This window comes from Zingiber officinale, chromosome 11A (assembly GCF_018446385.1).
Source record: "Zingiber officinale cultivar Zhangliang chromosome 11A, Zo_v1.1, whole genome shotgun sequence".
Taxonomy (NCBI): Eukaryota; Viridiplantae; Streptophyta; class Magnoliopsida; order Zingiberales; family Zingiberaceae; genus Zingiber; species Zingiber officinale.
The window spans coordinates 90091162-90108295 of NC_056006.1; the positions used below are offsets into that span (position 1 = coordinate 90091162).

Genomic DNA, 17134 nt, shown 5'->3' on the forward strand with positions numbered 1-17134 from the left:
AATTCAACCCTATTCAAATATAGATTCGGTAGGACCTCCAGATCTCAAAGCATTTCAGGGGCAAGTTTCATAACATATGGTCGATCCGTCCAAAGCCTATAGGATCTTTCGGGACTTGAATCCCCGCTCTTCAAAGACAGACATCACAGTATACGGTAGGTCGGCTAAAGATCTGGCTGAGATACGGTCGGCTAAAGATCCGACCAAGATACTGTTAGCTAAAGATCCAGCTGGGCTACATCCAAGGGATAATATTGTCAGAGAATCATAATATCCTATCGAGGAATAATAGCTACTCATCAAAAAAATATTCTAATATCTAATATATACCTGCAACAGAACCTTCTTAGGAAGATGACTATGCAGTTTCTATCATTATTACGGAGATTACAAAAGAATGTTCATATACATGTAAAGGAAAATTCCTTGGAGGAAGATTGTATATCTTTCATTACCCAACATCTTCTAATGCCGAATATTCCTTATCATCTCATTATTGTAGAGGTTATGAGACGTAATATAAAAGGGATTCTCTCCGTTAACGAAATAACAATACTTTTTGCAAACTTTACACCATGCACATATATCCACTATTCTTCTTCTCTATTTTTTGCTCGGTTACCCATATTGACTTAGGTATTGAGTGTTTGTTTCTCCCTAGTTCTTCGCTCTAAGATTCCTTTTACTCTCTAGAGGAAGGAGAGGTTAGAAGTCTTTTTCAGACCAATTTGAGGTCTTTTTCCCATTAACAATAGAACCATGTACTCAACACGTCATCTCTCCCGATATCAACAAGATCAATAATCATACAGTAAGATACGTGAAAGACGATATGGTTGAAATATCAATACAATTGAAGCCGACACCTATAAATTACTTCATATGATCATTCTTTGATGATCTCAGGTCTGATTTGCTCTTGCTCGGGTATATTTTCTTTACAATTCTGAAAAAATTCCACCAAATCTTTCCTTTTTTTGCCTGCACTGTCTCTCGTTTCTCTTCGCTCGACTTCGTCTCCTCCATGCAGAGTTTCTTCGCGATGTAGATTTCTGCAAGGTCGCGACCTGCAAAAGCCATGACTAACTATGTTTATTCCAGTAGATAAGCTACTGCTGCATGAGTTGTGAGACTGAGAATGAGGGAGGACTTTGTAGGAGGAAGAATGGGAAGCTACTTGGATTGGCTGGCAAGGTTGCTGAAATAAGACAACTTGGTTGACAAGGAAGTAGACCACAGTGGACTGGTCAAAACTAAATATTTACAAGAACTGAGAACAATCCGAATGATAAATTTTGCTAATTGGCTTGGTTACTAAATACCAGGGTAATTAGTTTACTATTAATGTTTAATAAATACATCATTTACTCTGGATTTTGTAATAATTCCATCCGAAAGAAAATTTATGACTAAGTTTTTGACCAAGTTCTCAAAATATTAATAGAGAGATTGAGAATAATTATTTTGGATATCTTAATGTAGGATCTAAAGCCTAAAGGGGCATATCTATTTATAAGTCCTCATGACGTAGCGCAGACGGTAGATACATAATATCTCTGATATAATAATCAGGGGTTGATTCTCAGGAAGACGGGAATTGACGATCTAAGATTTATCCTACCATACATCTAACGCCTGTGTATCTACATGTACCTCTCTTTATATTCGTAGACCCCGACACTACGGAGATAATTATAATAGTGGATCTACTTTAAAGGGTATATTATATAAGTTATCTAAATAATAAATGAAAATATTAAATATGATATACTATCATTATAATAGTAGCAATGACCAAAGAATTTTAACCGTCTGGATGAGTCTTAATTAGCGCTTCTCGATTACCCTAGTAGCCTATAGGAAACTTATGTGACCTCTAGGATTAATTGGTTCGAAGAATAAAAAAAATTATAATCAAAGCAATCAATATGATAAATTTGGAAATATTATTTTTTTTGCTATTATTTTAGTTGACACCGGGTATCCAACATATGTCGATTAATTCTGGAGATGATCAGTTCGGTTCTACAGAAGTTTTCTATCGGGCACTAATATAAATCGAGAAACGCTCACAACGGCCGACTCATAAGACCATCGTTCTTAGGTCAACCGCCTATTAAAAGAAATTCATACATTAATTCATCGAAATTGGAACTCGATCCTTAGATACGTAAAAAATTGAAAAGGTGGTCTGCAACTGCACCATTGCCTCGAGACTATTATTTTTTGCTATCAACTCATGTCGATGATGCCAGACATGGTAAATCTCGATTGATTGAAATCAATTCTATGTTATTGTCCATTATTATTCTCTCTGCCGTTATTACTCTCAATAATTAAGTTTGGTTGCCAATTTGGTAAAGTGTTGTCTGGATATGGGCTTGGTGAATATATCAATGATTTAATCTTCTTTAAAGATATAAGAAACTGAAAGTTGATGAGTTATCACATATTCACGGATAAAATAAAAATCAATATCCACATACTTGATACGAGCATGAAAAATTGAATTTGTGGTAAGGTATGTTGTTCTAATTTTATCACACCATATTTTAGGAGCAATACTGGCAAAAAGATGTAGTTCAGAAATAATGGATTGAAGCTAAATGATTTCAGATGTTGCATTGACTATAAATTTATATTCGACCTCAGTGTTTGAGCAGGAAATAGGATGTTACTTTTTAGAATGCAATGAAATGAGGTTTCGACCTAAAAAATTGCATATCCACATGTAAAATATCTATTTTCAAGAAAACAGATCTAATTTGTATCACTATAGGTATCTAATTCCTATATCAAAGAATCCTTTTAACGCCTTCTCAATGTTGTTCAAAGAGAGCATGCATAAATTGACAGACTTTATTGACAACAAAAGCAATATTAGGTTGGGTAATAGTGATATATTGTAGTACTCCAATAATACTTCAATACATTTGAGGATCATTTATAGGCAGAGAGAAGATGATTACGTAGAAAAGTTATCTACAAAATTTGATATAGAAATAGGACATGCACCAACACTATCCATTTTAGCTCACTATAGAATTGCAATGATGTATTTGTTATGTAAAAGAAGGCAACCTCCATAATTTGAAAAAAAGTTTAATACCAAAAAAATAATGACCATTGCCAACATCTCGGATAAAAAATTCTTAATTAAGAAGATGGAGTAGAGAAGAGATGACTTCTTGATCATTGTCAGTTAGTAGAATATCGATTACATAAATAAGAAGAAATATCAAGAGCTAGCATTGTATTTATTAAATAAAGAAGAATTGGAAGAATCCTTGAGTGTATAACTAAGTAGATAGGTGATAAAACTATGCATGAGGAATTTGATGAAGATCATATATATAGATTTCTTGAGCTGAGAATTATAAATGAATGAACCATAGACAATGGCTCCATAAATATATTTTCCTGAAGACAACTATGAAGAAAAGTATTGAAAATATCTAATTGTCGAATTGATAAATTGAAGCTAATAATTATATGATCCGGCAGTAAGAATGGGGGACCCCATTTAGCAGAGTCAACGCCGCGAGGAGGGCAAAAGGCCTTGGCTGAGCGGATAAGGAGGGCGACGACTAGCTGAGGCTTCCGAGCGGAAGCAATATACCCCGCCGGAGGCGGGGTTCCGACGCTCATGATGAACAGTAGGAAAGGCCGAGCAGAGAGCCTGCTCGGCCGAAGGAATAAAACATCAACGCTGCGAACAGTCCAGAGCACATGACCCGGAAGCTCCCGCGCGGATCAGAACATCTGATCGGCCGGACGCGAGGAAACGGCCGACCGGTCGGACGATTGACGGGGAGTAAGAAAAGGCAAGGATAGGAACATCTTCTGACAGCAGATGATATGCAGGATCCTAGGACATGGGCTCACTGTCCCATCAAAGACATGCTCACTGTCCCATCAAAGACGTGCTCGTACTGTAGCAGTAAGGAGTCAGGCAAGCTCCTCTGACAAGCCCATACTGGGTATGGGTTGAGGACACGTGTGTGTGCCTCGGTATATGTACATCAGCCTCCTCAGAAGTCTATATAAGGCCTCCACTTCTTCAACCGGAGGTACACGAGTCTTCATCTTTGAGCCACTTCCTTCATCTATTCCCTCGCCTGACTTGAGCGTCGGAGGACCGTCGCCGGGACACCCCTCCCGGCTCGGTTTTGTTGCAGGTTCGCCGGAGCACTCGAGGATTCAGCAGGGAGCGCCACGTCCCCAGCGTTCGTTGACCCCTGGTTCGGACAGGATCAATTTGGCGCCGTCTGTGGGAACGCACCTGCATCCGAAAGGGAACAATGGACGAGGCTGGACGACAACACACGGTGACGCTTTCGACGGAAAAACTCGACGCTCTGGTCGAGATGAGGGCCGCCAAACTTATGGAGCTAAAACAGAAAGCAGTCGCCGAGCGGCCGGAGCAACAAGCAACATCTGCATCGGGTGGCCGAACGGAAGCACCTCAAGCCACCGTTGCATTCCATCGGGCCTTATTCCGCACCCCTGAAGCCGTACCAGCTCGGAGAGATAGAGGATCTTCTTCCGACGAAATGCCTAGACGAGACGCCAGAAAGGGGAAAGCTCCCCGAGCGGACTTATCTCCCGAGCGGATTAATAAGTGCCGAGTCTTTCTTACAACTCTCTCGGGATCGGCTCAACGGTGGTTTCGGAGGCTGCCGGACGGATCCATCACTAGCTTCAAGGACTTCCGAACAGCCTTCCTCCACCACTTCGCCAGCAGTCGGCGTTATCAAAAGACAAGTGTCATCTTGTTCGCCATCAAGCAAGAGCCGAGAGAATCGCTTCGAGCTTACATCCAGCGATTCAACCAAGTGGTAATGGATATTCCAACGGCCACATCGGAGACGATGATGAATGCCTTCACGCAAGGCCTTGTGGACGGGGACTTCTTCCGGTCGCTCATCCGAAAGCCGCCCCAAGATTATGATCATATGTTGCACCGGGCCAATGAATATATCAACGTGGAGGAAGCGCAGACAGCTAGGAAGAAAGAAACACCAATCGAACGGGCTCCTCCTGCCGAGCGGAGACCCTTGGCCGCTCATCAACCGCCAAGAGGACCGAGGGCTGAAGCAATCCGATCCCCCCATGCCAGATCACACGTACAAGAGGTAGCTACCGCTCGGCCCAAGCCAAAGAAGAGATGGACCCCTATGTTCTGCTCCTTCCACCGGACGGATACGCACAACACGAGAGATTGTCGAAGTCTTCCCTTCGTGGCTAATCCCGTCCCCAGGAGTGCCGAACGGCGGTCTCCTCCCATCGACAGGAGACAAAGGACCCATGAAGCCGACCGGACCCGCCCCGAGGGGCGACATCAACAGACGCTCGATCGGCACCGATCTCCAAGACAGGAGAATCGACGGGCGTCCAGAGAACGGTCCCGACCGTCCGCTCGGGAAGAGGAGAATAGAAGCAATATTGCCCGAGGCGAGATCAACGTTATTGCTGGTGGGCCGACCGGAGGAGACTCCAACCGAGCCAGAAAGGCGGGCGTCCGGCAGCTACAGATCCACGCAGTCGGTTGTAGCCAAGAGCGGGCAGGTGGACCGGAAATCACTTTCGGGCCCGGGGACTTAGAAGGAGTAGAAGTGCCCCACGACGACGCTCTGCTCATCAAAGCGGTAATAGCAAATTACACTATTCATCGCATATTTGTTGACACAAGGAGCTCGGTCAACATTATATTCAAGAAGACGTTCGATCAGCTGCAAATTGATCGAGCCGAGCTGCTGCCCATGATAACGCCGCTCTACGGGTTCACGGGTAACGAAGTGCAGCCGGTCGGACAAATACGGCTGGCTATCTCACTGGGAGAAGAGCCACTCAGGAGGACGCGAACAGCAAACTTCGTGGTGGTGGACTCTCCCTCATCATATAACGTCATTTTGGGACGACCGGCGCTCAGTGAGTTCCGGGCGGTTGTCTCCACCTTCCACCAGAAGATCAAATTCCCCGTGGAGGATAGAGTAGGAGAAGTACGTGGAGATCAGCTAGCAGCTCGGCGGTGCTATATAGAGATGATCCGAGCAGAAGCTTGTTCCGCTCGGAAGGCGCCCCGGATCGAGGTGCACGCCATAACCGAGAAACCTCCTGCTTTAATTTATGATGAAAAGAAGGAAGTTCAGATCCATCCGACCCGATCGGAGAACACGACTTTTATTGCCTCTGATCTGGAGGAGGAGCAGAAGGAGGAGCTGATCCAATGCCTCCAACGAAATCATGATGTCTTCGTCTGGTCGACACATGAGTTGCCCGGAATATCCCCAAGCATAGCGCAGCATGAATTGCATGTCCGACCGGACGCTCGTCCAGTGAAGCAGAGGAAAAGGGATTTCAGTGCCGAGCAGAATGCAATCATCCGGGCGGAAGTAGAGAAACTTCTGGAGGCCGGCCATATACGCGAAGTGCAGTTCCCGAGCTGGCTGGCTAATGTAGTATTAGTCTCCAAGCCGGGCGGCAAGTGGAGAGTCTGTATCGACTTTCGGGACTTAAACAAAGCATGCCCCAAAGATTTTTATCCCCTGCCCCGGATAGATCAGCTGGTGGATTCTACGGCCGACTGCGAATTAATTTGTATGCTTGACGCCTACCAAGGCTATCATCAAGTGCCGCTCGCCCGGGAAGATCAAGAAAAAGTAAGCTTCGTAACGGCCGACGGCACATATTGCTACAATGTGATGCCATTCGGATTGAAGAATGCCGGGGCCACCTATCAACGCTTGATGAATAAAGTGTTCAAGGAGCAGATCGGGCGGAATCTGGAAGTTTATGTGGACGACATTCTTATCAAGTCCGCCCGAGCGGCCGATCTCTTCAAGGACATGGAAGAAACCTTCCGAACGCTTCGCAAATATGGAGTCAAGCTAAATCCCCAAAAGTGCCTGTTCGGAGCAAAAGGAGGGCGTTTCTTGGGATACATAGTGACCGAGCGGGGAATCGAAGTCAATCCCAGCAAGGTGAAAGCTCTGCAAGACATGCCGCCTCCAAGAAATATAAGGGAAGTGCAGCGGTTGACCGGTCGGATAACCGCTTTGTCCAGATTCATCTCCAAAACCGTCGACCGGAGCCTACCATTTTTCAAGATCCTGTGCAAGGCTACTAAGTTCCAGTGGGATGAAGAATGTGACCGAGCATTCGAAGAATTGAAGACATATCTTAATTCTCTGCCTATACTTGCCAAGCCGATCGGGGGTGAGTCACTTTATATTTATCTGTCGTCAACTAAGCATGTTGTAGGCTCAGCACTTGTGAGGGCGAGCGGCGAAGAGCAGCCGGTGTATTTTCTGAGTCATATTTTAAAAGATGCTGAATCTCGTTACACCGGGCTCGAGAAGTTGGCCTTTGCTTTAGTTCTAGCCGCTCGGCGTCTTCGACCATATTTCTTGGCTCACACCATCATTGTCCGGACGAACAGCCCGCTAGGAAGGGTGCTGTTAAATCCAGAAGCGTCCGGACGGCTCATCAAATGGACGACAGAACTAAGTGAATTTGACATCCAATACCAGCCTCGCTCGGCGATCAAAGCGCAATCCTTGGCTGACTTTGTGACCGAAGTGCAAAAGCCAGAGCCGGAAGCTCTGTGGAGAATATATGTGGATGAGTCTTCCACTCAGCTCGGAAGTGGGATTGGAATATTGCTGCTCTCGCCTCAAGAAGAAAAGATGCACTTATCCGTCCGGCTGGATTATAAAGCTACCAACAATGAAGCAGAGTATGAGGCCCTCATAGCCATGTGGGAGCCGGTCGGGTGACACTTTATTCAGAGTCACAGTTGGCCGCTCAGCAACTATCTGACACCTTTGAAATCAACAGCGCTCGGCTTAAACTATATGCTGAGGCCTTTGAAAAACTCAAAGCTAATTTCCGCGAGGTTCTTATCCATAAGATTCCCCGAACGGAGAACCAGGAAGCCGATGAGTTGGCCAAACTAGCAAGTTCTATGACGCCGGTCATTAGCCCGAAGCCAATTGAACAAGTATCTTTGGTGGCACATGTTGACCGGATGGAAGGCCTCAGATTTCCGGACGACTGGAGGACACCCATCATAGAGTTTTTGCGCTCGGGCACCACTTCTGCCGATCGGGAAGAAGCCCAGCTGCTCAGGAGGAGGGCCAGTCGGTTCACACTCATCGGCGATCAGCTCTACAAGAAGGCTTTCTCTCGCCCGCTTTTGAAGTGTGTGAGCTCGGAAGACTCAAGAGGTATATCAAGGATCGTGTGGGGGACATCCGGGCGGACGATCACTAGCCAAGAAGATTTTGCTAGCTGGATATTTTTGGCCAACCTTACAAATGGACGCCGCTCGGACAGTATCTACGTGCCTCTCATGCCAGAAGTATCACAACTTCTCGCACCGACCGGCAGAGGTGATGAAGACATCAGCCGTTTCATGTCCGTTCGATCAATGGGGAATGGATATTGTGGGTCCATTCCCGATGGCGACCGGGCAAAGGAAATTTTTGCTGGTAGCGGTCGATTATTTTTTCAAGTGGGTGGAGGCCGAGCCACTAGCCAGGATCACCGAGCAGATGGTCAAAAAATTCATCTGGCAACACATCATCTGTAGGTTCGGTATCCCTCGCCGGTTGGTTTCCGACAATGGGCGGCAATTCACAGGGAAGGTGTTAGAAGATTAGTGCAAAAGCTACGGCATCGAGCAACACTTCACATCCGTGGCATACCCCCAAAGCAACGGTCAAGCCGAAGTAGCCAACCGGGAAATTCTCCGTATTCTACGCACTCGGCTCGACCACGTGGGGGGGAGTTGGCCGGCTAAGGAAGCAACGGGCGTCACACCTTTTCATATGGTGTACGGCGGCGAAGCAGTCATTCCAGTTGAAGTCGGCGTCGAGTCCGTCCGGGTCCAATTGTACGATGAAGGCAACGCCGATCGGAGGAACATGGAGCTGGATTTGATTGACGAGGAGTGAGCCAAGGCATCCGTTCGGCTGATGGCATACCGTCAACGAATGAAGCAAAACTACAACCGCCGCGTCATTCCCCGATCATTCTAGGTCGGCGACCTTGTCTGGAAAAAAGTCAAACCGGTCGGCGACGTCGGCAAGCTTGAAGCTCCGTGGGTAGGTCCCTTCAAAATCACCGAAAAACTCCGCTCGGGTGCGTATTATTTGGAGGATGAAGACGGTCGGCAGTTGGATAGGCCGTGGAGCGCGAACCACCTCCAGCCTTATCGGGCGGGATGAAAGGTGTACCACTGTAAATCATCCTGTGTACTTTTTTCGACCGAATACTGGAAATGCAGAAATGAAGAATCAAGAGAACAAATATACGGCACCGTCACCGATGAACAAAGGCCCCGCGCCGTTCAGACGGAAGTATATTGGTCGAGCCAAGGTGCTCGACGAAGCAAACCCTGAGCCGTTCGGCCAGGAGTACGTTCTCCAAGCTGGGAGGAAAGGGCGTATGACCCGTGCTGTTCGGCCGGGCATAAAAATAGTTCAAGCACGAGATGAGTTATGAAGGCCAAGGTCGCTCGACATGGTAAGGAGTTAGCCTTGAAGGCCGTCTAGCCTAGACGTTAAACCGTAGAGCCGCGCCGACCGGCTATAAAGATCCGCGCCGACGAGCTCCGTCGTTAAATATCGAGAGACGAGCCGGCGTCTATAAACCCCCCGAGCGGAAGATCGACGAGCCCCGTCGTTAAAAATCGAGAGCCGCGCCGACCGGCTATAAATATCCGCGCCGACGAGCCCCGTCGTTAAAAATCGAGAGCCGCGCCGACCGGCTATAAATATCCGCGCCGACGAGCCCCGTCGTTAAAAATCGAGAGCCGCGCCGACCGGCTATAAATATCCGCGCCGACGAGCTCCGTCGTTAAATATCGAGAGACGAGCCGGCGTCTATAAACCCCCCGAGCGGAAGATCGACAAGCCCCGTCGTTAAAAATCGAGAGCCGCGCCGACCGGCTATAAATATCCGCGCCGACGAGCCCCGTCGTTAAAAATTGAGAGTTGCGCCGACTGGCTATAAATATCCGCACCGACGAGCCCCGTCGTTAAAAATCGAGAGCCGCGCCGACCGGCTATAAATATCCGCGCCGACGAGCCCCGTCGTTAAAAATCGAGAGCCGCGCCGACCGGCTATAAATATTTGCGCCGACGAGCTCCGTCGTTAAAGATCGAGAGACGAGCCGGCGTCTATAAACCCCCGAACGGAAGATCGACGAGCTCCGTCGTTAAAAATCGAGAACCGCGCCGATTGTCTATAAACATCCGCGCAACGAGCATTCGCAAAAAACTAAATTGTTTAAGTCCGATCGGCCGTCGGTTTGTTAATACTTCGCATTCACTGAATGCAAACAGTATAGCCAAGCGCTAAACGATTTCGAGGAAAACGAGTTAATTGATTAACCTGATCGGTTGTCTAGTGGAAGACACGTATAGCTTAACTGACTCTACAAATGAGCACCAAACAGACAGAAGAGGGCAATAAAGGACCGACAAAAATGGAAGCAAAGGAATACAATTAGGCCGAACGGCACGTACAAAAATTTTACATCCGCCGAGCGGATGAAATACAGTAAGTACTTGGAAGAACTCGCCTCACTCCGGGTCCTCAAAATTGAAAAAGGCATCCGGGATATCGTCAATCATGGCCGCCAGGTTAGAGGCGGGAATGTGCATTCCCGCAGGAAGGTGGCCACCCTTCTTCAAGTACGCCACGGTGACCTTGACTGTCTCGGCGAAGGTTGATGAGACGTTGCCGCCGAATTTTGCGCCGAATCGTTCCGAGCGGAGGTAGTCTTGGCGCGCTGCTACTAGGCGGCTCGGCTCTCCCTCCTTATATTTTCTGAGTACCGCCCGGGAAGCAGTTAAGGAATCTTGGACTGCCTTCAAGTCCATTTCAGCCTTTGTGCGTTCTGCCGAACGGTCTTCCCGTTCGGTGTTCAGCTGGGCCTCCAGATCCTTGGATCGCTGATCTAGCGCACGGGCATCTACTTTCATCTTGTCCAGATCAGCTATCGCTCGCTTCTTCCGGGCAGTAGCGCGTTTGGCATCCACTTCGCGCTTCTTGATTTGGCCCTCTAGCCGAGCCACCTCTGTAGACAGGTCGGCGGACTTCTTCTGTTCGGCCTCGAGGGTTTGTTTCTCCCGCTCGGCCAATGGACCCCCTGACACTTGGAGTTTCTCCAGGAGATCCTCCAGCTCGGCTAGCCGATGGCTAGTGGCGATTTGCTCAGCCCAGTGCTGTGAGGAAAATAATAAAGTCAGGAACTGAACAGTAGCATGGCACAGGAAGAAAAATGAATTCACCAGAGTGGCCTGCTGCATGTTGTTATCGCCGAGCTGCTTAGGCGTCATGAGGGCCACTTGAATCTGGGCATCCTCGAAGAGCTTGGCGAGCGAACCCGTCAGGGTTATTTCATGTACGGGGCTTGATGGCCGATCGGCGGACAACAAATATTCCTCCGATGGAAATTAGAGGGTAGTCTTGATGGTCGGGTGGCCGGACGACGTTTCCTCGGTCGCACTCGCCTTGCCCGAGGACTCCCCTATGGTAGAGGTTTCGCCCAACCGCCGTAAGCGACGGCGAGTTCGTGGAGGAGAACCAGAGGGCTGTGCGGTGGGCGAGGCCACTGGAGTCCCGATCTGCGACGGCGTGCGATCTGGCGAAGCTACCCCGATCGGCGCCTGTGGTCCGCCCTCTTGGGTCGGCGGAAGGCTGGAGTCTCTTTGACGTTTTCGCCGAACTTCCAGTGGGGGATCCCCGACCTGGGGGACCCCCAGCTCGGCTGGGGCAGAGGAAACAGGGTCCGCCTCAACTTCCGTTGAAGCGGATGGGGTAACTTCTGTTTCAGGGGCGGACTGCGTCCCCCCCTCTCCGGTAGCTGCCGGGCGGCTGGGAATAAGACCCCGCTCGGCGAGTTCTTTTTTAGTCGCCGCCTCAATTTCCACGGCCTTCAACTTTAGATGATCGGTGGGCTTGGAGCGCCACATGACTTCAGCTGCAAGGGAAGAAATTAAAATCATTTAGACAAAAAAGGTGAAGAGAGTAAAAAGTCCTTACTCATGCGGTAGGGGAGATTTGCCCGAACGGGAGATAATCCGAAAATGTATAACACCCCCTTGAGAAGCAACTGGTCGATTTTGTACCGCTGACCAGACAACCAGTTCGCCGCATGAAGGTAGGCCGGATTGCTTCTGAATTTGCCGAGCTCCGGCTGGGTCGGCACAGCGGTCTGCCATTTGGTTCTGAATGCTGGCCGCTCGGGAAGTCGGATATAGAAGAAAAACTCCTTCCAGTGCTTGTTGGAAGTCGGCATATTATCAAAAAATTTAAAGCCTATTCTACTTTGGAAAATGAAAGTGCCCAGCTCGGATTGTTTGGGGTAGAAGAAGAAGTGGAATATTTTGGGGTCAAGTGGGATACTGTGCAGCTTAAAGAGGACAACCATCCCGCTCAGCAACCTAAAGGAGTTCGGCACAAGTTGGCCGAGCGGTATGCGGAAATAATTACAAACCTCCAAAATAAAGGGATGGGTAGGAAATCTAAGGCCGCCCTGAAATTGGTCCAGAAAAAAGTAAATGGTACCGATCGGCGGGTTATGGGGCCGATCGGCCGGGTCGGCTATAATTATTTCATGGTCATCAGGGATCCCATACGTCCGAGCAAGACGCCGAGCACCCTCTTCATCAAACCGACTCTCCATGGTCATATACCAAGGGCCATGAACATCCACAGTGGGTACGGAAGTACTTGCCATGACTGAAGTATCAAGAAAAAGAAAGAAGCCGAAGGAAACTCGGAAACGGAGGACAAACAAGAGTTCGCAAGCAGGGGAACGAAAGGAGTTCCACGCGAAAAGGAAAGGCCGAACGAAAGGAAGGGAGAAGCTTACTGAGGAAAGGTGAACGGAGAAGATCACCAGAAAGCCGAAAACCACCAAGAGGCGAAAGCTAGGACAACCGGAATGAAGCAGCCGCGGGCACCTTCGACGGAGGACGAGCGATGAAACAGAGAAATGCGGCGTAAGGGTGGAGACGAAGGCTTTATGCGAACGAGGCTGATCGACCTCGTCCGTCGGATGCAGGTCACGAGAGACGAGGTTATCATCTAACCGTCCATTTCAAAGTAATCGCGTCCCATCGTACGGATCATCACCGCCACGCGAGAAGAGCCACGTGGCACTCTGTCACCAGGCGCAATTAATGCGCCCATGCCGCGCATGCTTCGACTTAATGGAAAAGATTTGCGCGATTTTCGAGAAGATTTAGACAAGCAAACATCCACGCTGGAGGCCAAGACATTCAGAACGAAGAGCCGAGCGGATGATGAGTTATGAGGGCCGAACGGCTCTAGGTATATCATAAGCGGCGGTAAGATGACGACCGCCCGTTCGGACACATAGTCCAGTCAGTCGGACTCACTGCCTCCTTCGACTAGACTTAGAGAGGAGGCAAGTGATCCGGCAGTAAGAATGGGGGACCCCATTTAGCAGAGTCAACGCCGCGAGGAGGGCCAAAGGCCTTGGCCGAGCGGATAAGGAGGGCGACGACCAGCTGAGGCTTCCGAGCGGAAGCAATATACCCTGCCGGAGGCGGGGTTCCGACGCTCATGATGAACAGTAGGAAAGGCCGAGCAGAGGGCCTGCTCGGCCGAAGGAATAAAACATCAACGCTGCGAACAGTCTAGAGCACATGACCCGGAAGCTCCCGCGCGGATCAGAACATCCGATCGGCCGGACGCGAGGAAACGGCCGACCGGTCGGACGATTGACGGGGAGTAAGAAAAGTCAAGGATAGGAACATCTTCTGACAGCAGATGATATGCAGGATCCTAGGACATGGGCTCACTGTCCCATCAAAGACATGCTCACTGTCCCATCAAAGACGTGCTCGTACTGTAGCAGTAAGGAGTCAGGCAAGCTCCTCTGACAAGCCCATACTGGGTATGGGTTGAGGACACGTGTGTGTGCCTCGGTATATGTACATCACCCTCCTCAGAAGTCTATATAAGGCCTCCACTTCTTCAACCGGAGGTACACGAGTCTTCATCTTTGAGCCACTTCCTTCATCTATTCCCTCGCCTGACTTGAGCGTCGGAGGACCGTCGCCGGGACACCCCTCCCGGCTCGGTTTTGTTGCAGGTTCGCCGGAGCACTCGAGGATTCAGCAGGGAGCGCCACGTTCCCAGCGTTCGTTGACCCTTGGTTCGGACATGATCATTATAGATAATAATAATCTAACTATTTTAATCTTAATGACTAAGTTAAATGTGTTGTTAAAGTTAATATCTAGCTATTAAATAAATTCTTTTATCTCAAGACGAATTTTATACCGTTTAAGAGAATCATCAATATAATACTTAAGACAGAAGACTCATTTAGAACTATTATGAAGATAATAGGAAGAACTAAGTACTAAATTCGAATGAAAGTAACAAATTTTGTAATCATCAAACATTGTATTTAAAGTATTCATATTTTATTGATATTGTATTAATTATTTGGACACCGCATTGATTATAAATATTCAATTTTTTTCTACCATTTTCTTTTAAATATTGGTGGTGTTTAAATTAATGGAATAACAAAATGGCATACTGTAATAATATTCATAAAAAAAATACAATGTGTATATATATATATATATATATTATTCACGATCAAAATGCAAATAAATTAATATAAGTATATCAGGGTTTGAATCTTCCCTCTCCCTCTTCTATCCCTCCAAACCAATGCTCCTAACTAGGCCTCAATCTGTCCTTTCCCGGCCATTGCTCTCTGAGCCCTATACTTCTCTCCTCCAGACGTGCCTGCGGACCGAGAACATCTCCGCCGGTAGATCTATTCATGCCCATGTCATCAAAGCCGGTCTCCAACTTGGCGTCTACTTCACCAACAATCTCATCCACTTCTACTCCAAGTTCGGATTTTTCAGCGATGCCCGCCTTGTGTTCGACGAGATGCCCCTGAAAAACATTTTCTCCTGGAACTCCTTGCTGTCCATGTACGCCAAAGCCGGAATGACTCAGGCGGCGAACAACGTGTTCGACAAAATGCCTGAGAGGGACTCTGTTTCTTGGACCACAATGATCGTGGGATTTAATCAGGTGGGAGATTTTGAGCGAGCTGTTTGCTTGTTTCTGGAGATGCTTCGCTTCGGGGTTCCACCTTCTCACTTCACATTCACAAATGTGCTCTCGTCGTGTGCCGCCCTTGAGGCATTAGATATTGGCAGGAAGGTTCACACTTTTGTGGTGAAGCTTGGACTTAGTAGCGTTGTTCCAGTTGCTAATTCCCTTATTAACATGTATGGGAAGTCGAGGGAAGCAGTGACTGCAAAGGCTGTTTTTAATAGGATGAGATTGAGGAGTGTGTCGAGTTGGAATTCAATGATTACCTTGTATGCTCAATCTGGAAGGATGGATCTTGCTCTTGACCAACTTGAGCAGATGGAGGAGCGCAGCATTGTTTCTTGGAATGCAATGATCGCAGGGTACAATCAGAATGACATGAACCAGGAGGCAATGGAATTCTTCTCGCGAATGCTTAAAGACCAATCTGCAGCCCCTGATACCTTCACTTTTACCAGTGCTCTTTCTGCATGTGGCTACCTTGGAAGGTTGGATGTAGGGAAGCAAATTCATTCTCACATTATAAGAACTGAACAGTCTCTCCATATGCATCTTGTAAATGCTTTGATCTCTATGTACTCCAAATCAGGTGGGGTTGAAATTGCTCGAAGGCTTGTTAAACAAACAGTGGCTACTGATCTCAATGTCATATCCTTCACTGCACTTCTTGAGGGTTATATTAAGCTTGGAGATTTGCAGCCAGCTAGAGAAATCTTTGAGCTGATGAAAAATCGTGATGTTATTGCTTGGACTGCTATGATTGTTGGGTATGAGCAAAATGGTTTCAATAGTGAAGGTATGGACCTCTTCAGGTTGATGCTTGACAAAGGCCCTAAGCCAAACAATTACACATTGGCCGCAGTATTAAGTATCTGTTCTACCTTGGCATCTTTAGACAATGGAAAGCAAATTCACTGCAAAGCTATCAAATCCGGGAACCTGTCTGTTTCAGTAAGCAATGCCCTTATTACAATGTATGCTAAATCTGGAAGCATTACAGGAGCTAGAAGAGTGTTTGATCAGATATGCCAACTTAAAGAAACAGTCTCATGGACTTCAATGGTCATCGCATTAGCTCAACATGGTCTTGGAGAAGAAGCTATAACCTTGTTTGAAGAGATGATCAACACAGGTGTGAAGCCTGACCATATAACCTATGTCGGTGTCATCTCAGCCTGTACACATGCAGGACTGGTGGAACAAGGCAAGCAGTATTTTCAGTGGATGCAGACAAAACATCTGATTCAACCCACACAAAGCCATTATTCATGCATGATTGATCTCTTTGCACGTGCTGGTTTACTTCAGGAAGCACAAGAATTCATCAAACATATGCCTATAGATCCAGATGATATAGCATGGGGTTCTCTTCTTGCTGCTTGTAAAGTTCACAAAGATGCAGAGCTGGCAAAGATTGCTGCAGAAAGATTACTAGCAACTAATCCTGACAATAGTGGTGCTTATTCTGCACTTGCTAACGTCTATTCTGCATGTGGCAGATGGAATGATGCTGCTAAGATTTGGAAATCAATGAAGGACAAAGGAGTGAGGAAAGAACAAGGATTCAGCTGGATGTACTCAAAGAATAAGGTTCATGTCTTTGGCGCTGATGACGGATTGCACCCACAGAGATATGAAATATATCAGATGGCTGCAAAGCTCTGGAAAGAGATTAAGAAAGCAGGTTTTGTTCCAGATACACAATCTGTGTTGCATGACATAGATGATGAGTTGAAGGAGGAATTACTAAGTCGTCACAGTGAAAAACTTGCTATAGCTTTCGGTTTGATCAGTACACCCAAGAACACTACTCTAAGGATTATGAAAAACCTAAGAGTTTGTAATGATTGTCACTCTGCAATAAAGTTTATATCCAAATTTGTAGGAAGGGAAATTATTGTGAGAGATGCTACTCGCTTTCACCATTTTAGAGATGGATTTTGCTCGTGCAGAGATTTCTGGTAGAATGTAAAATTTTTTTGCATATGGAGATAAACTTTTATTTATT

At 47.2% G+C, this 17134-nt stretch overlaps 1 protein-coding gene across 1 annotated transcript; it reads left to right on the forward strand.

Annotated features, from left to right (window-relative positions):
* Positions 1 to 14682: 14682 nt before the first annotated feature.
* Positions 14683 to 17134, forward strand: LOC122030911 (pentatricopeptide repeat-containing protein At2g22070-like). Its single transcript, XM_042589956.1, has one exon. It carries the CDS (start codon positions 14728 to 14730, stop codon positions 17089 to 17091), a length of 2364 nt encoding a protein of 787 aa, XP_042445890.1. The 5' UTR covers positions 14683 to 14727; the 3' UTR covers positions 17092 to 17134.